Genomic DNA, 19,925 nt, shown 5'->3' on the forward strand with positions numbered 1-19,925 from the left:
CCACCAAACTTTACCGTTACTAAGGAGTATTTTTTCCACAGACTCTGTCACCCAACCGTGATGAGCTGACTACATGTATAGCACATTGTTGACACGATATCAGAACCAACAAGTTTCAACACTATAAATAGTATGACTTTATCAAAACCAACTCAAGTGAAAAAAGTACAGCACATTGAACAGCATTGAACAGTCTCATGAATAGTGTCTGATGAATCTGTCTCTTCAGTGATCCAACACTACAAGTTAATGTAAAGCCAATAGCAAGCTGACAAAGCCATTTAAATAAGACAGCATTTTAAATGTTTCCAATATCCAGCTTGCCATTGTAATAGATAATTCTATTGATTGCTTCCACTATTATTCAATACCCTTTTTAAAGGGCCCATCCAGACTATATAGAATTATACCACAGTCTGCCAGTAATAATTTACAAATGTACAACACATTGAGGTATATAACTGTACCAGTAGCTAAGCAAAGAACAGGATTTTCCTTAGTGGATTACCTGTGACATTGACCTTTGCAAAGAACTCATGTATTCACTGACACGCTAAATTGTAGACTGGCTGGCATTAAGTTGTGACAGACCTGCCACAGGGCAACTCGGTATTTACAGGACAAGTCAACCAAACGTAACTTCAGCATGCTACAGGGGCGTATCGCAAGGCAGACCTATTTCACCAAATTTCTCCCTATTTTCTTAGTTTCAAATAAGGATTTCTGTGATCTACGTAACTCAGCATCCAGTATCTAACCTTAGTCGGCCAAGCAATAAGGCATCCTTCTCCGCCTTCCCCTGGATCTAACATCAGTTCAATTTGTAGCCTGCCCATCCTTGTGATTCTGAGGCAGCTCCTGCTGAGATTCCAGACTATCCACAAACTATTTCACTCTCAGCATTGGCCTTTGAAGAGCCATCCATGATTCTGATGTAAGTCTCTGGTCTGTTACAAACAGCTGGGATAACTGCATGTCCTTGCTGTCCATGCTGTCTACCAACTCAGCCTCACCAACCTGGCCAAGTATTTGGTTTTAATGTCTCTTTGGTCATAGTGGGAATTCAGGATCCTTGCATGGTTTCATGCAGTCATGATGAACTAGAACTTCTCTTTTTTATTGTCTGTTGTCTGATATAAAACCGGTAACTTCACAGTGGTAATCACATATGGACCCACCCTGGGTGACTGAGCTTTGGGCTCTGTGCCACCTTGGTTGCTGAAACCACTTTGAGGGCGACATCCTCTTCTTCATAAAGCTTTGGTTCAGATGTTCATCACAGAAGCACTTCTGCTGGTTCTGAACCACAGACAGGTTTTCATGAGCTGTCTGATGAGCTTTTAAAGCATTCTGAAGAAGTGCATATGTTCAGCCAACTCCTTGAGTTCCTGGTTCAACGATACAGTACCCAGGAAAATATATAGCAGATGGCAAACCTCTCTTTTTTTGAAATGTTTTTGAAATCTGCAGCAGCTCACAGATTAAGCCACCATAGTTCCCTCCATATTAACGCCCTAGTCAGCATGTTTTTCAATTGGACATTCCAACCTCAAGAAAAAGCACTCTGACATGGCAGGGGATAGCACTTGAGTGATTTAGTTAATTAGTCTACTAGTGTGAGAATGTACTTATTCCCCTCCTGTAACACAGGCAATGGACTCAGGATGTCCATATGTATCCTTTCTGTAGGATTACCAGCATGGCATGTTCGGTTCTTTGCGGGATGGTCATATGTTATGATTGCAAACCTTGCTAGAAGTCTCGTATTGTTTCAGTCATCCCATACCGGATCACTGTACATTTGAGTCTCTCCAGGGTTTTGGTCCAAAATGGCCCACAGATGTTAGGTCATGAGCATGTAGTATAGTACTTCCTCTAACAGACTGTTAAGACCTTGCTTTAAAACGCAATAGTTCACTCCCTTCTCCCCTTCCCTTCTGACAATTCTGCCCCTCTAGGCCAGTTGGATTTGGCCATCTGACCATGATTAAGTCCCTTTCCCAATTACAATCGTATACTCCTTTATCTAATTGGCGCACTTTCCAACATCTTCAGGTCCTGCAGCGTAAGTCCCCTCAGATTTACAGTGAACATGATTTTTGCTCTTGCATCTTTTATACACTTATTCACAATGGGTGAAACTGTGAAAACCTGTGTTTTCCCCCCGACATGTTAAGATGTAGACTGACTAATAAATGATTGTTGTTGTAGCGCTGTGTAACCTTGACCTCTATATTTGTACAACAAATATAATAACACAGAAATGATGATCTACATATTATTACATTACCATAATTTAGCTTGAGACTGTTTCCACAGGTTTTGAAAATTCAAAGTTAACTTGAAACTGATGAAGACATGTTTGTATTGCAGTCTGGTATATTCCAGGTTAGAATTTCATTAAATCATCTGGAGTTTGTCCAACAACAAAACCTGATATGAACTTTTCTTCCTTTGCCATTTTCCAAGTCAGAAGTTAGAACTTTGTTGGGTGAGACATGTTTTTCAAAATTTTAGTATAATGTTTTGTAAGTTCATTTTAATGTACGTGTTCTGAGGTATACTCTTATTAAGTAAACTCCATTTTGTCAAAAATTTTGATATGTCAACAAAATTCTTAATCAGAATCAATTAAGATAGAACCAGAGCAAAAATTTGAATGAATAAAGGATTATACATGAAGGTTACACATTTGACCTATGACCTTGAAAGTGGATTCAGGTCATTCAGTGGAACAAACTGTACAGTCCATCCTTTCAGTATGCTACAGGTCCGATACCAGTGGTCTCTGCATTTTGATTATTGAGAATTATTATAAAATATTAACACATTTAACTGTTGTGACCTTAGAATGAACTTGGTGCCATTTATCAAAGCATGTCACTGGTCCAATATCATGATCCAAGATCCTGGGTCTCTAAGTTGTTTAGAAAAAGACATTTGAATTGAAAAATGGGGTCATATGCCAGTCAATGCACCATGGCATAAACTCTGTTGCCACCCCCCCCCCCCACCTCTCTCTTGAAAAAAAATCATTTAAGAAGAATCCAGATAAACCAACCCAGCAGTTTTCCTCATACTGCATACTGCTCAATTTAATTGTGGAGGAATTTGTGAAATCAATGTTTTACTAAAACCTGGTGACAAAATTTCAAATGTTGTATTCAGAAATGTGTAAACTGGTTCAAACTTCCATCAAATCTGCCAATTTCATGAATTTTGTACAGGACTTTCTCTGCTGTGTGGGCGAGGAATAACCATTTTGTACTAGTTGATGTAGGTGGGATAATCCTGATTGTAACATATTCGGTCCTAATTTATAGGTAAGGAGAAATTATGAACCATATATATGAATATATATATTTACATCTTCATAAACTTGCCATTCACGAGAATTAGTAGCAATAACACCAAAATGGCAAACATCCTGAATGTGACACTGATTCACATCTTAGTTTGGACCATGTATGGTCTATCACTACTGAATAATGCTAGTTCTCTTCTGATACTATATTCAATGCAGAACAAGTAAGCTCTTCTGATCACGCAGATGTATGAACTGACACTGGACTCTGAAGACACACCAAGACATCAGATCTACTGGTCAGACAGATGTATGGATGGACAGTGGACACTGAACACGTACCAAGACATCAGATCTACTGGTCAGACAGATGTATGGATGGACAGTGGACACTGAACACATACCATGACATCAGATCTACTTGTCAGACAGATGTATGGACTGACACTGGACTCCAAAGACATACCATGACATCAGATCTACTGGTCAGACAGATGTCTGGATGGACAGTGGACACAGAACACATGTTATGACATATATGACATGTGACAAATGTTTCTAATGACTATCGAGGTCTGTTGTGAAGCTATTTTGAAGACCCCAAGAATAGTAGAAGTAGTGAAAAGGCTTTTTTTACAGGAAGGGGATCAACTCTGCTTAGTCTCTATCTTTATATTACCATAGGGGAGCATTTAAGTCAAGCTAATCAATTGATCAGAAGCTATACCATTGTCAACAATAAAAAAATAACAAAACACAAACAAAAACAAAAAAGCAAATATCATTTATGATTCAAAACATGAAATATCCAGTGAAGTAAAACATGCAAAGCAATGTATCAAGAAAATTAAATTCTGCTGATTCTGTAAGTCAAGCAATGTATCAAGAAAATTAAATTCTGCTGATTCTGTAAGTCAAGCAATGTATCAAGAAAATTAAATTCTGCTGATTCTGTAAGTCAAGCAATGTATCAAGAAAATTAAATTCTGCTGATTCTGTAAGTCAAGCAAAGTATAAATTTATTATATAATGATATGGTGAACAATACACAGCAATATTTCAGGCAAGCAATAGTAACACAAGCTAATTATACTAAGTCCACCATTGTTGGAGTATCAGAAGTTAGACACAAAACCAGGGATCAACTTCACAGGTGATACATTATTGTCCTGGGACCTCACAAGGTCAAAACGTGCATTTCTCCAATGATCACTGTCTATATTGCCAACATAAAACACACACTTTTCTCCTACGATTGCTGTCGATAATATTCACAGGGTAAAAACAAGTTTTTCTCCCAGGATTGCTATCAACAGTCACCAGTTGAAAATCTTTGACTCCTTTCCTTTACAACTCATTCATCTTTGACCTCTATTTCACAGCTTCCAGATATGTCCACCAGCTCCTTGGAGTCAAAGTTAGCGATGATGGTTCTGGTGCCTGGTTTGGTAGCAGTAAAGTCCATGACAAAGTTGTAGGTCTGCTTGGCTTGTACAGGACTGTAAGCAAGATATGTGTGTTCACTGAAGTGTGACTCCTAAAAGTCTATGTATTAAAGGATTTATTACACCAGCACTGTGGTGAAGGCATCATAAGTGCCAAGTGATGAGAAACCATGTAATAACTGACATACTACATACTTCTAACCTCGCACAAACAGAGGATTGAAAATCATATTAGACACAAAAATTATTTTACTATGAAGGTGATTTGTGAATTTTTTGCCTAATAATCAGCAAAAAATTCTATGGATATATTTATTGATATTTTTACCCAAAATGTCCTAGAGGATAAAGAAAAACAACAGTAAGCTGACATTTAGATCATGTGAGATATAGTCAGGAAAATAATCTGTTTTCGATACGAGAGGAATTTTCACCCTAAAGTGATTAAAGTATTTCCAGAAAAAGAAGACATTTTACATTATCATGACAAGGAAATTAAAACAAATATGCTGTTAATTGAGCAAAATGTGTGAAAATTAAAAATTGGTAATGGCATAGATGTTAATCACATGTATTTTAATTAAAACTTACCGTTTCATCTGTAGCATTGACTAAATCTTTACTAAGTTATTGACCCTGCCCCCTTTTCCATTGTGACAGGTGTAAAGTATGCAGAGATATATTACCCAGGTTTTGCCATCGTGAGAGGTGTGAAGTATGAACTGATTGAAACTTCTTATGATGTCTACCTCTGTTTGCTCAACCAAAGGTCTGTCAACTAGTATACATGTTTTGCATTGTGCTTTTTGTATCCAGATTAGGACATTTGAAAAATGAACATTCCCAACTCATCTTCAGCTGGCTTATAATTAAGTTACTGTACAATAAAAAGTCACTTAAAAGACAGTCACAGATAACATATAAGACAGTTACAGGTAACATATAAGACAGTTACAGGTAACATATAAGACAGTTACAGGTAACATAAAAGACAGCAACAGGTAACATATAAGACAGCAACAGGTAACATATAAGACAGCAACAGGTAACATATAAGACAGTTACAGGTAAAATATTTTACAGCAACAGGTTTACATATAAGTCAGTTACAGGTAACATAAAAGACAGTTACAGGTAACATAAAAGACAGCAACAGGTAACATATAAGACAGTTACAGGTAAAATATTTTACAGCAACAGGTTTACATATAAGTCAGTTACAGGTAACATATAAGACAGTTACAGGTAACATATAAGACATCCATAGGTAACACATAAGACAGTCACAGGTAACACATAAGACAATCACAGGTAACATATAAGACAGTTACAGGTAACACATAAGACAGTCACAGGTAACACATAAGACAGTCACAGGTAACATATAAGACAGCCACAGGTAGCATATAAGACAGTTACAGGTAACGTTGAATGGTTTCCACGTAACAAGGGAATTTATTACATCGGAGTGATAGCGAGGTTGTAATAAGACCCAAGTGATGAAAAATCATGCAATAACTGAGTTAATGCAGATTTAGCAGGCCTCAATCTGTTTTTTGTCTCCTCTCCATATCTACACAATGGTGTTTAACTTCTGTTCTGACCCCAATATAACCCATGTTTCTATTACCATGACCATCCAAGGTCATGTGACACTCACTCAGAGGTTCTGCAGTCTTGGTCCCTATTTATCCAAGGTCATGTGACACTCACTCAGGGGTTCTGCAATCTTGGTCCCTATTTATCCAAGGTCATGGGACACTCACCTTTATGTAATGGTCAATTGGTTCAGTAGCCTTGGTCCCTATTTTATCAAAGGTCATGGGACACTCACCTTTGTCTATTGGTCAAAGGGTTCTGTAGCCCTGGCCCCTCTATTTCCAACCAACAATCTGTCAGGTTCTTGGAGAGAGGATTGTCAAATGATATCTCGACTCTGAAAGTTGATCCGACCTTTACCTCACTTGGTGACTGCAAGACAATGTCACACATGTTTAAATCTTGTTTCCCTGTGTACAGTATTTATACACAGGTAAAGTTGAATTATTTTTTTTTGCCTTTGATTGAGATTGAACATCTTCTCATAATAATATGCTACCAGGGGGAAAAAAACAGTCTGTTTTTGAAATTATACATAAAAAAAGAATAATCATTTCTTATCATATTTCTCTTTCACAAACTTTCTACCTTCAATTGGAGGTCAGGTTTGATGAGTCGAAAATTGTCCTCATCCATTGCTGTCTGCTTAGTCTCCTGTATACTACATACTATTGATGCTTTGAAGTAACAGCCTTCAACGGTCTTGTGGTCATATTCTCCAAACGTAATCTTCATTTTCTTAGTTTCTTCTGTGTTACAAAGAGAAGACTGGTTTAACAGGATTTCTAAATAACATTTCATAATTAAGACATGATTTAAGACAGTATTTACTATATAATGTTCTAAAACACACCGATGCCCATGCTGTCACTATCAAAGTTTTGACTATTAAAGATGTAGTCAGCCTATGTGACAAATTAATTTAAGGGTGTATGCTGTCTGTGTGACACATTGACTTATGGTGAATACTGCCTGTTTGAAATATTGACGTAAGAATGTATGCTGCCAGTATGATACTGTGAACATTGACTTAAGGGTGTATACTGCTTATGTCATACAGTGACTTAGGATTTATGTTTGTATGTTGCTTATGTGACTTTGAGATTTAAAGACGTTAATTCTATTTCATACATATGATATTAACATAACATATATATAATGTATCCTACCAGTGTTTAATGAAGACTGCCAAAATTAAGGAAGTATGCTACCTATGTAATATTGACGGAAACACAAGTTAAGAGTAACATGGTACACCTACTTTTTTCAGAGCTGAGCTTAACTTGTAGTTTTTTACTGACGATCTTGTAAGCGAATACCCCAGTTGAGAAGAAACTTCCTAAACTCCAGTTCCCACTCACAGTACGATCCTCCTTGGATTTATTCTCAAATTCAAACTCAACTTCAAAGTCATCTCCATAATTGACCTGCTTCTTGTCTACTACCTTCACAACAACATCCTAGGATTAAATCAAGGCAAGCCATTAGTCTATGTAACATTTATAGTTTAATCTGGCGACCAACAAATTCAGTAAGAAACTACCGGTAGATAATTTGTTTTTGTGGAAACAGCAGAAAACATTTTTTTGAGAGACAAACAGGAACCAAGTGAAAATCCAATATTCTAACCTGACTCTCCTCCACAGGTTGGTCATACAAGCGTTTCCTCGTACCAGTCATATTGGCCATCATCACAGCAGCTCTCTCGGCTCCCCAGCCTACAGGTAACAAGACAATGAGTAATGTCAAACATTCATACTATAAGGTACAAAAGCATGTCCAGAGAATGAATCAAAACATCAGATATCGAGAACTGTCCTCCAAAGAATACACTGTAACTGATACCCGGACCAGGTGTTGAAATCCTGCACAAATACTGTTCTCAGGATTTCTCCAAGCTTTCACACCTGGATCTTTATAAATAGGTTAGCCGATTATTATTTGTATGTCAATATTTTGATAAAACAGACACTCGTCTTTTGTTAATGAAGTTACAGATAGAAGGACGGAAAACATTGGTAAAGCATCATGACTATACACCTTAGGTTAATTATAACAAATCAGAGGCTTAGAGGGATATATGTATAGACAATCAAATTATATATTGTTGGGCAACATGCATATCATGATCAATTGGGCTTGATACATACCTATGTAAACTGAAGATTTACTTATGTTCAACAGTAGTTATAGACATAAACTAAAGCTAAACCTGAGGCTCAATAAAGATTCATGTTGTTGCTGTCTGTCAGACAGTCTTACCTTCATCATATTTGTATTCTGAGGTGATATCCTGCCACCGTTTGTCAATACAGGGTGACAAGAGGTTTGCATATGAGAAAGTATCTTTCTCAACCAAACACTGAGGCTTGAATGTGCTGATGTACTTGCCAACACTGAAACATTTACCAAAACAAGAGAAACCATTGTGAGAGGGGCAACTACCTTGTAGTAAGACATCAATATAGAATTTAAAAAAACAGTTTAATGTTGTATTGATTATATACAGTAAGACATCAAAAAAAGTAATTTAACATTTCCCCAATGACCTTCTCACCTCTGGGTACTGACCTCATGACTTTCTCACCTCTGGGTATTGACCTCATGACTTTCTCACCTCTGGGTATTAACCTCATGACTTTCTCACCTCTGGGTATTGACCTCATGACCTTCTCACCTCTGGGTATTGACCTCATTACTTTCTCACCTCTGGGTATTGACCTCATGACTTTCTCACCTCTGGGTATTGACCTCATGACTTTCTCACCTCTGGGTATTGACCTCATGACTTTCTCACCTCTGGGTATTGACCTCATGACTTTCTCACCTCTGGGTACTGACCTCATGACATTCTCACCTCCGGGTACTGACCTCATGACTTTCTCACCTCAGGGTATTGACCTCATTACTTTCTCACCTCTGGGTATTGACCTCATTACTTTATTACCTCTGGGTATTGACCTCATTACTTTCTCACCTCTGGGTATTGACCTCATGACCTTCTCACCTCTGGGTACTGACCTCATGACTTTCTCACCTCTGGGTATTACCTCATGACTTTCTCACCTCTGGGTATTGACCTCATGACTTTCACACCTCTGGGTATTGACAGTCATGACTTTCTCACCTCTGGGTACTGACCTCCTGACTTTCTCACCTCTGGGTACTGACCTCATGACTTTCTCACCTCTCGGTCTTAACTTTCAACTTCTTCAATGGCTTTCCTTCTTCAACCTGCCAATATACGACATCTGCATTCACCTCCGAAAAAATGAAGCTTCCTCATTACTTTCTCACCTCTGGGTATTGACCTCATTACTTTATTACCTCTGGGTATTGACCTCATTACTTTCTCACCTCTGGGTATTGACCTCATGACCTTCTCACCTCTGGGTATTGACCTCATGATCTTCTCACCTCTGGGTATTGACCTCATGACTTTCTCACCACTGGGTATTGACCTCATGACCTCCTCACCTCTGGGTATTGACCTCATGACTTTCTCACCTCTGGGTATTGACCTCATGACCTTCTCACCTCTGGGTATTGACCTCATGACCTTCTCACCTCTGGGTCTTGACCTCATGACTTTCTCACCTCTGAGTATTGACCTCATTACTTTCTCACCTCTGGGTAATGACCTCATGACCTTCTCACCTCTGGTTCTTGACCTCATGACTTTCTCACCTCTCGGTCTTAACTTTCAACTTCTTCAATGGCTTTCCTTCTTCAACCTGCCAATATACGACATCTGCATTCACCTCCGAAAAAATGAAGCTTCCATCATAATTCATAGTGATGTCCCCATTCTTGATGGCCATAAGAGGGCAGGGTCCACAACAGTACAGTCCTATAATGTAGAGAAGTCCTGTCAATGATTGATTCAAGATAGACCTCTGCTTAGACATTCTGGTTCCAACTCAGAAGATACATCATGTATGTACACAATATGACATTCAACTTCATACAGTTTACTTATTGTATGTTTCTTACACTTTCCAATTGTATTAGGCAGGAGAAATGTAACATGTCCTCTGTCCCCATTAGGGCTCAAACTAGCAACTTATTATCTAACGACCAACATACTTTACTACTTAACCAAAGAGTAAAGTCAGGACTTTGTGTTGTTGTCTTTGTTGTGGTAGTGGTGGTGGGGTGGGGTTGGTGGGTGGGTGGGAAGGTGGGGGTGGTAGGCTGATTTCGATGGACAGGGGGAGATGGTGATATTGATCTAATCCCCAAAACTTCTCAAACCTTGAAAACCGACCAAAGTAGGTAGGTCCATTACTTCACCTAGGCTGTAACAAGTTCCAGTGGCTGAATCAATAGAATAGGGTGTTAATCATTCATTACACGATTTCTGTTTTACACTAAAGCTTATAAAGATTATAATTACTTTGAGATTTGGTTTTAAACTAAAATTTCTAAATATTTGTATCCTTCTGGCCAGCTGGTGAGTTTTCTTTCTCTATTCACAGTTAAATTATCACTTCAGGATTGGACACTATATTTCTTCAGGTTAATCGTCTATCACATGCCACTTTAACTTTCATTTGGTGGCACCTGAGCTTAAAACATTCTTTTGTTTGAATATTCAGTACATAAATACATGAAAAGAGTGTGTTTTAAAGTTAATGCAGGGTAAAACATTGTTTCCTTATGAGCAGAATATCTTACATCACCTCACTAAAGTGGCATATTTTTGTAATGAAACTCACTACACAGATATGACAAAGCTGTTTAGAAAAAGGGATCTGGACCTGCGAAAAGTAATGAACAAAATACATCTTGCCAGCCACGATATATCTAGTGTATCTCATAGTCATTAAAGATTCATCTACTATTTCTATGATACCATCACTGGCTTCCTGTGGAGTAGCATCACAAGCTTGCCAGCCTCCATAATCCTGGTCTTTGCGATCAGGACGTGCCATCCACACATCATTCCACACATGGAAGTTCCTGTCAAAAGACAACCCAAGAATGATATATTTACTATTGATGCTATTACTGTTTTTGAAAATCATAGTACTAATCTTTCTTGTAAAAAAGATACAAGAACTTTCAAGTGTTTTTCCCTATTGTAATATATGTAACAAAGTCTATCCTTTAGACACCACACTCCAGGTCACCATACAGTATCAGAGTATGGAGCTGTAGACACCATACAGTATCAGAGTATGGAGCTGTAGACACCATACAGTATCAGAGTATGGAACTGTAGACACCATACAGTATCACAATGTGGAGCTGTAGACACCATACATGATCAGAGTATGGAGCTGTAGACACCATACAGTATCAGAACATGGAGTTACCCTATAGACACCATACAGTATCAGAGTATGGAGCTGTAGACACCATACAGTATCAGAGTATGGAGTTACCCTATATACAACATACAATATCAGAACATGGAGTTACCCTATAGACACTATACAGTATCAGAGAATGGAGCTGTAGACACCATACAGTATCAGAGTATGGAGCTGTAGACACCATACAGTATCAGAATATTGAGCTGTAGACACCATACAGTATCTGAGTATAGAGCTGCCCTATAGACACCATACAATATCAGAGTATGGAGCTGTAGACACCATACAGTATCAAAGCATGGAGTTACCCTTTATACACCATATATTATCAGAGCATGGAGTTACCCTAAAGACACCATACAGTATCAGAGTATGGAGCTGTAGACACCATACATTATTAGAGCATAAAGTTATCCTGAAGACACCATACAGCTGTTGACACCATATATTATCAGAGCATGGAATTTTCCTATAGACACCATACAGTATCAGAGTATGAAGATGTACACACCATACAGTATCAGAGTATGGAGATAACATATGAACCTTATTTTACTTACCAAATAGAATCATGATTCTTGTCATCCAAAAATTCACCCTCTGCATTTAAGTGGTAGTCAATGGTTACAGATGTATCTGTGTCATGGGCTGAGCTGAAGTTGGTAACACTGCGTGTGGGTATGCCAAGGGCTCGGCAACCTGACAGACCAAATTTTCAAATCTCATCAACATATGAAAGCATTTGACATTTGTCACTAATCCTAGGCTACACAGTAAGCTGTAGTTTACCTTAAATTTTGGTGGTTATCTTAAGATAATTACGGATGATACTTACAAGTGGTCATTACTCCAGAGAAAACCCAGCACTGACCATACTTGACCGGTGATTTTGTCCTGTGATACTCTTCTAAGATGGCCTTACTTCCTGTCCAGGAATTTGGGCTTTTACCTCCCTTGTAGTGACCTGACCAGTTACCAAGTAGAATACCATTCTCGTCTGATGAGTTTACCTGTAAAAACATAGTGGTAAAACAAAAAATCTCAACATCTCGTAAAAAGTGATGTTTTGATTTCTGTCACAAAATAGTCAGACTATTTGATTAATCCTCACCAAAGCCGAGAGTGTGCGCACAACTTTGACAGGGTCACCTCTATCGGATACTCGGAGTTTGTTTAGAAGGTCAAGGACACAGTCCAACACAGGGTCAGCAAACTACAATGACAATAAAATAGACTTGTTATGCTTACAGAAGCTAGGAACATGGTAATTCTTTATTTACAAAAATTTTTTTTAACTAAATGTAAGAACCATATATACAAAACACAATGCAATGATCTTACACCCCATACTTTAAAAAAAAATTTACCAAGAACACTATCTCAAGAAAAGTAGTGTTACCTACCTGGCCAAAGTTCCATGGTTTCCCATAAATGTTTTTCTTGTCTCCCTTGAAGATCTTCCCTGTGTCATTTAGGACATATTCCTGCAGCAGTCCATCATCATGGAGATATACCTGATCCGCTGTATCAAAAGAAATACATCTGAAAATGTATAATATCTAACAATATATAGTATAAGCCTAGATTTAAACAAGAGCTGTAGTCTGCAGGCTGGCCCCACTCGCATATAAAGATTACACAACCTTCACTGCAATGTAAAAGGGGCATAACTCTGAAAAAAAACTAAAACAAATAGTACTGGAAAGGTTTTTTTGCTGTTGGTATTCATAAAACGTTTCATAAGAATGAACATTTGAGAAAATAATTCACACTTCTAAAGTAAAAATTCTGTCCATTTATAGACAAGAAGACAGGTAGACATGTGCTTTACTTCGCAGAAAACTTCTGTCTTTGAATGAACAAACAGATAGTAGACAAAAGGAAGACTTGATTCACGATACGTTTACCTACATAACAACTTTGCTAAGTGTGAGATGATGTTCATTCCACAGCAGAGGCATAATGCACAGCATTTAAAATTCAGTTGTAATAACAGTGTTTTAACATATGAACTCTCAAAAACTTTTATTTACAGAAATGTTACTGCAGTAAGTACATGTACATTTACAACATTAATTTTCTAGTGGTACCTTTACACCAGGGGTTAAACAGGATGTATATAGGCTGGGGGAAATTGAAGCTGTTGTGAGATGGCTGCAGGTTTGCCTTCTTCAGTGTTCGGACTTTGAGGCTCCATCGGCCAATGATACAGCAGGGTGGAGTTATGACCTCCAATGTCAAGGTCATGTCCTTTTGCTCCAGAATCTTGGCTCCCCATTGAGCCTCTTGATCAACATCTGACAAGATCAACTCTACTTGTGTTCCTTTGGTTGGCAGAGGATTGTCACCTTTCATGTAAATATGAGGTCTATAAAGCACAATTTGCAATTATCTAAATTTTGCATTGTCTCATGACAGATATTTTCTTTAGAACAAAGAAAGAAAATGTGCAAAACAAAGAACTTCAGACAACATTTCCTACACAATAATTTTTACAGTACATCTATAGATAAAATAATCAATAGGTCAAAAGTTCAGTAATTCTTGTACCTGTCTCAAAGATCAGCTTCAGTTCATGGTGTTCTTGATCAAAGGGCTGGTCACAATTGAGAATAATTTGAAACGGTTGACCTCTGCGGACGATGATGGTACAACACTTATCCACCTGTTCTTTTGTAAACTTCCAGGTGTGATGAGCCTTACAATCATCATGTAAATTAAAATTTACTCCTGTCACATGTAAAATGTCTTTTATGTCCTCTGTAGTTTCTGAAACAGATGCATTTAAAAAATGTATCATAGTGTTGGGTTGGGTTTCTGTAATTGCACCAGGGTATGTACTGGAGTCTCTTAAACTCATGCATTTGTGTAGGGGTATCAGTGGGGAAGGGAGAGGAGTGTCTTTTATTACACCAGGACATCTTCTGGAGGCCCAGAGATAGATCCATTTATGAAGGCTATCACTGGGTAGGGAGAGGAGTGTCTTTTATTACACATGGACATCTTCTGGAGGCCCAGAGATAGATCCATTTATGAACGCTATCACTGGGTAGGGAGAGGAGTGTCTTTTATCACACCAGGACATCTTCTGGAGGCCCAGAGATAGATCCATTTATGAAGGCTATCACTGGGGAGGGAGAGGAGTGTCTTTTATTACACCAGGACATCTTCTGGAGGCCCAGAGATAGATCCATTTATGAACGCTATCACTGGGTAGGGAGAGGAGTGTCTTTTATTACACCAGGACATCTTCTGGAGGCCCAGAGATAGATCCATTTAAACAGGTGTAGTATTGGGGGAGGAAGGGGAGTGTCTATTATTACACCAGGACATCTTCTGGAGGCCCAGAGATAGATCCATTTAAACAGGTGTAGTATTGGGGGAGGAAGGGGAGTGTCTATTATTATACAATGGCATCATTAGAAGCTTTGAAAAATATCCATTTAAACAGGTGTAGTATTGGAGGAGGAAGGGGAGTGTCTGTTGTTACCCTTGCAGGGTGAATCTCCTGGTGACAGTGGAGAGCAGGAGGCTTATCATGTGTTAAGATAAGCACCTCCTGGGGACAATGGTGAGCTTGAGGCTTATAATGTGTAAAATAAGCATGTACTGGGGACAGTATGATGCCTATAATGTGTTGAAGTAGAGACCTCCTGAGGGCTGTGGAGAGCAGAAAGCCTATAATGTGTTAAAGTAGAGACCTCCTGAGGGCTGTGGAGAGCAGGAACCCTATAATGTGTTAAAGTAGACATCTCCTGAGGGCTGTGGAGAGCTGGAACCCTATAATGTGTTAAAGTAGACATCTTCTGAGGGCTGTAGAGAGCAGGAACCCTATAAAGTGTTAAAGTAGACATCTCCTGAGGGCTGTGGAGAGCAGGAAGCCTATGATATGTTAAAGTAGAGACCTCCTGAGGGCTGTGGAGAGCAGGAAGCCTATGATATGTTAAAGTAGAGACCTCCTGAGGGCTGTGGAGAGCAGGAAGCCTATAATGTGTTAAAGTAGACATCTTCTGAGGGCTATGGAGAGCTGGAAGCCTATGATATGTTAAAGTAGAGACCTCCTGAGGGCTGTGGAGAGCAGGAAGCCTATGATATGTTAAAGTAGAGACCTCCTGAGGGCTTTGGAGAGCAGGAAGCCTATGATATGTCAAAGTAGAGACCTCCTGAGGGCTGTGGAGAGCAGGAAGCCTATAATGTGTTAAGTAGAGACCTCCTGAGGGCTGTGGAGAGCTGGAACCCTATAATGTGTTAAAGTAGAGACCTCCTGAGGGCTGTGGAGAGCTGGAACCCTATAATGTGTTAAAGTAGAGACCTCCTGAGGGCTATGGAGAGCAGGAAGCCTATAATGTGTTAAAGTAGAGACCTCCTGAGGGCTGTGGAGAGCAGGAAGCATATAATGTGTTAAAGAAGACATCTTCTGAGGACTGTAGAGAGCAGGAAGCCTATAATGTGTTAAAGAAGACATCTTCTGAGGACTGTAGAGAGCAGGAAGACTATAATGTGTTAAAGTAGACATCTTCTGAGGGCTGTAGAGAGCAGGAACCCTATAAAGTGTTAAAGTAGACATCTCCTGAGGGCTGTGGAGAGCAGGAAGCCTATGATATGTTAAAGTAGAGACCTCCTGAGGGCTGTGGAGAGCAGGAAGCCTATGATATGTTAAAGTAGAGACCTCCTGAGGGCTGTGGAGAGCAGGAAGCCTATAATGTGTTAAAGTAGACATCTTCTGAGGGCTATGGAGAGCTGGAAGCCTATGATATGTTAAAGTAGAGACCTCCTGAGGGCTGTGGAGAGCAGGAAGCCTATGATATGTTAAAGTAGAGACCTCCTGAGGGCTTTGGAGAGCAGGAAGCCTATGATATGTCAAAGTAGAGACCTCCTGAGGGCTGTGGAGAGCAGGAAGCCTATAATGTGTTAAGTAGAGACCTCCTGAGGGCTGTGGAGAGCTGGAACCCTATAATGTGTTAAAGTAGAGACCTCCTGAGGGCTGTGGAGAGCTGGAACCCTATAATGTGTTAAAGTAGAGACCTCCTGAGGGCTATGGAGAGCAGGAAGCCTATAATGTGTTAAAGTAGAGACCTCCTGAGGGCTGTGGAGAGCAGGAAGCATATAATGTGTTAAAGAAGACATCTTCTGAGGACTGTAGAGAGCAGGAAGCCTATAATGTGTTAAAGAAGACATCTTCTGAGGGCTGTAGAGAGCAGGAAGCCTATAATGTGTTAAAGAAGACATCTTCTGAGGACTGTAGAGAGCAGGAAGCCTATAATGTGTTAAAGAAGACATCTTCTGAGGACTGTAGAGAGCAGGAAGCCTATAATGTGTTAAAGAAGACATCTTCTGAGGACTGTAGAGAGCAGGAAGCCTATAATGTGTTAAAGAAGACATCTTCTGAGGGCTGTAGAGAGCAGGAAGCCTATAATGTGTTAAAGAAGACATCTTCTGAGGACTGTAGAGAGCAGGAAGCCTATGATATGACTTTAGCATATCTTTCTCCTTCTCCTGTACATAGAAATCCTCAGGACTATAGAATGATATAAAAAAAGTGTCCAAAAAATGATGACACAAATAGTTTAACTTGAAGGTAAATCCCTTGTGTAAATATAAGTATTTTTCAGTCTTAGAAACATCATTATAATTCAGGCTTTCAGGAAGATTTCATGTTGAGACAAAAGACTTTATTTACAATAAAAGTTATCTGCTGGTTAAATTCCCATTTTGGTTACCTTGCAATAATCTTAACACAGTTTTTAATTTGTATCTCTTTCCTCCTACCTTGAAACACCCTTAGGCAAGCTTAATCAAGTCACTGCTGTCCTACCCAGATAAATCCTGCTATGACTTGCCTTGACCCTACCCTCTTCTCTCTCTATCCACCTGCCCTGCCATGACCTGCCTTGGCTTTACCCACTTCTGGCTCTGTCCTCCTGTCTTGCCATGAACTGCCTTGACCCTGCCCTCTTCTGTCTTTGTCTGGTCCTACCTTGACCTGCCTTGACCCTGTCCTGTCTTCCGTTCCTGTCCTGCTCACTACATCAACTCACCATGCTTTGATCCTGTCCTATCCCGTCTCCACTTTTTGCCTTCCCTGCCATAGCCCACCCCTCTTGACCCTACCTTGTCCTGTCTGTAATTTACCATACTTTTAACCCACCCTGCCCTGTCTGTGCTCTCCTGCCCTACCATGTTCCAACACATCCTATCTTGTCCTGTCCCATCTCTACCCTTGCACCTACCTTCCTGCCTTGGCCCTGCTCAGCCTTCTTGGTAGCCTCCTACCTTGCCTTACCCTTAGGCATCCTGCCCTTTCCTGTCTCTGCCATGCCACCTACCTGGTTCTGTTGGGACCGGTGGTTTATTGAATCGTCCTTGATTTGGTACATCCTCAGATGGACCTAGGAGTGAGAGATAACCACCCATGTCTACCTCTGTCTCAGTGTTACACGATTATGTCACATCAACAAAATTTGACTACAGTCACAAGACCCAGACATGCGTAGTCATCATATTTATTTCAATAGCTTCGTGGGTGGATTTGCTGTATTGAAACTTTACAAAGCAATACATTTAATACTTTACATAAACTGTGTTCTTTTGTTATGGATTGTGTAATACTTTAACAGTACACTGGCCAAAAAGCCGTAGTTTTAAAACACTCCTAGCTGTAGTTTTAAAACACTCCTAGCTGTTACCCATGTATTACTTAAATATTACACCTGACAGTTGAGATCTACAATGATACTATCTAAAACATGCCCAAACATGTCCTCCTAAGACACTTAAATAGACCCAGATCATATGTTTAATAAAGGCATTAAGTGGTTACACCAGTTATATAGAATAAACAGGATGTTGATAATTGATATTTTCATGTTTGTACTTAGGAATATCTTTATGCTGAGCTAGGCACCCCCCCCCCGCACACTGCAATGAGTCAATGGATAAGTTAAAGTGTTATTCTGAGAGTAATTGACATATTCTGCATGTGCCTGCATTTCTGGAAATCAGAAGGGGTGGAATACATGTTGTTCATTATCAAGAGAGTCTTGCAATACTTACATCTTTATTGAAGTAATATTTTCCACTGAAGGGCCACAGAGACAAAAAAATGTCTGCTGTTATGTTCTTGATCTACACTAAACACTCATGTTTGTCATGGCAACGAAACCTATTTCATAATGTTTGGCATCCCCTAATAACCCTATATACCAAATTTGGTCAAAATTGGACAATATCTAAATTTTGACCAATCAGAGGCCAGGATTGTTTCCACGGTAACAGTTTGGGAAACGTCTAATATGTCCAATTATTGGCCTTCCTGAATTAAATCTTTTTACTAAGTTTGAATACAATCGGTAAAATAACTGAGGAGTTATGGACATTTATTAAAAAACTTGTTTATAGTGACCAGTTACCATGGCAACCAAAATTTTCAAAAAAAGAAAGGGGCAAGCATATCTACACATGATCCTTAATATTCCTGTAAAGTTTCATAAAAATCGGTTCACAGGTTTAGGAGGAGTCAGCCGGACAAAATGTGTCTACAGACAGACGGACGGACGGATAACCTGATTCCAGTATACCCCCCCTAACTTCGTTGCGGGGGGGTGGTATAATAATAATAAAAATTAAAAAAACATGATACAGATGCTTATATCTTGTTTTATTCAGTTTTTAGATACAGTATTCTTTCCATGCTTTGATCAGCAATGTAATCTTGTCATGTCAATATCCTAGTACAGGTAGACTTTTAAGATACATAAAAAAATACATGCCTAAGTTTAAATGAAGGTTTTAAACAGAAGTCGTATTATGTTCAGTATACAGTGATTTTTCTAGACAATTATAAACTATAAACTCGGTATACAGCGATCTTTTCTACACATTTGTAAACAGCAAACTCAGTATGCGGTGATCTTTTCTACAAGTTTTTTTTATATATTGTATACACTAAACTCAGAAAAAAATAAGTAAGTAAACCTTTCTATGTACACTACAAACTCAGTATACAGTGATCCTTTCTACACAAACTTGGTATAACTAGTGAATCTTTCTACCCAAGTAAATTGAAGATTGTATATAAATTTACTACAAATGCAGTATACAATGATCTTTTCCACATTTGTTTAGTTTCCGCGATTTGTTGATACTTCTTTTGTGATGGTAAATATATTGCCGCCTTTAGAAAGTACTGTGACATTAAAAGGCAACATGGTTGTAAGCATCTCCTCAAGTGATTAATCAACATCAACATCTAATACATAG

The 19,925-nt window shown here is 39.0% G+C and overlaps 1 protein-coding gene across 1 annotated transcript; it reads right to left on the reverse strand.

Moving 5' to 3' along the window:
- Nucleotides 1–4,223: 4,223 nt before the first annotated feature.
- LOC132556651 (hemocyte protein-glutamine gamma-glutamyltransferase-like) lies at nucleotides 4,224–18,080 on the reverse strand. The gene is made up of 15 exons (XM_060221087.1): nucleotides 17,993–18,080; nucleotides 14,217–14,435; nucleotides 13,757–14,014; nucleotides 13,070–13,188; nucleotides 12,778–12,879; nucleotides 12,502–12,676; nucleotides 12,227–12,365; nucleotides 11,204–11,310; nucleotides 10,036–10,198; nucleotides 8,611–8,744; nucleotides 7,978–8,066; nucleotides 7,610–7,808; nucleotides 6,937–7,097; nucleotides 6,584–6,720; nucleotides 4,224–4,803 (listed from the first exon to the last, which is right to left on the reverse strand). Exons 1-15 carry the CDS (start codon nucleotides 18,078–18,080, stop codon nucleotides 4,659–4,661), a joined length of 2,235 nt encoding a protein of 744 aa, XP_060077070.1. The 3' UTR covers nucleotides 4,224–4,658.
- Between the last annotated feature and the right edge of the window lie 1,845 nt (nucleotides 18,081–19,925).

Source organism: Ylistrum balloti, unplaced genomic scaffold (assembly GCF_031769215.1).
Source record: "Ylistrum balloti isolate Yb309-2 unplaced genomic scaffold, AGI_CSIRO_Ybal_v1 Utg370580, whole genome shotgun sequence".
In the NCBI taxonomy this organism is placed as follows: Eukaryota; Metazoa; Mollusca; class Bivalvia; order Pectinida; family Pectinidae; genus Ylistrum; species Ylistrum balloti.

Excerpts from the sequence above, each read along its gene's own strand:
- LOC132556651 (XM_060221087.1), bottom strand. The coding sequence starts at position 18,080 with ATGGGTGGTTATCTCTCACTCCTAGGTCCATCTGAGGATGTACCAAAT. Across the intron at positions 11,311-12,226 it reads AAGAATCATGATTCTATTTG|GAACTTCCATGTGTGGAATG; the intron begins GTAAGTAAAATA and ends GTCTTTTGACAG. Across the intron at positions 7,098-7,609 it reads TAAGCTCAGCTCTGAAAAAA|AAGAAACTAAGAAAATGAAG; the intron begins GTAGGTGTACCA and ends TTTGTAACACAG.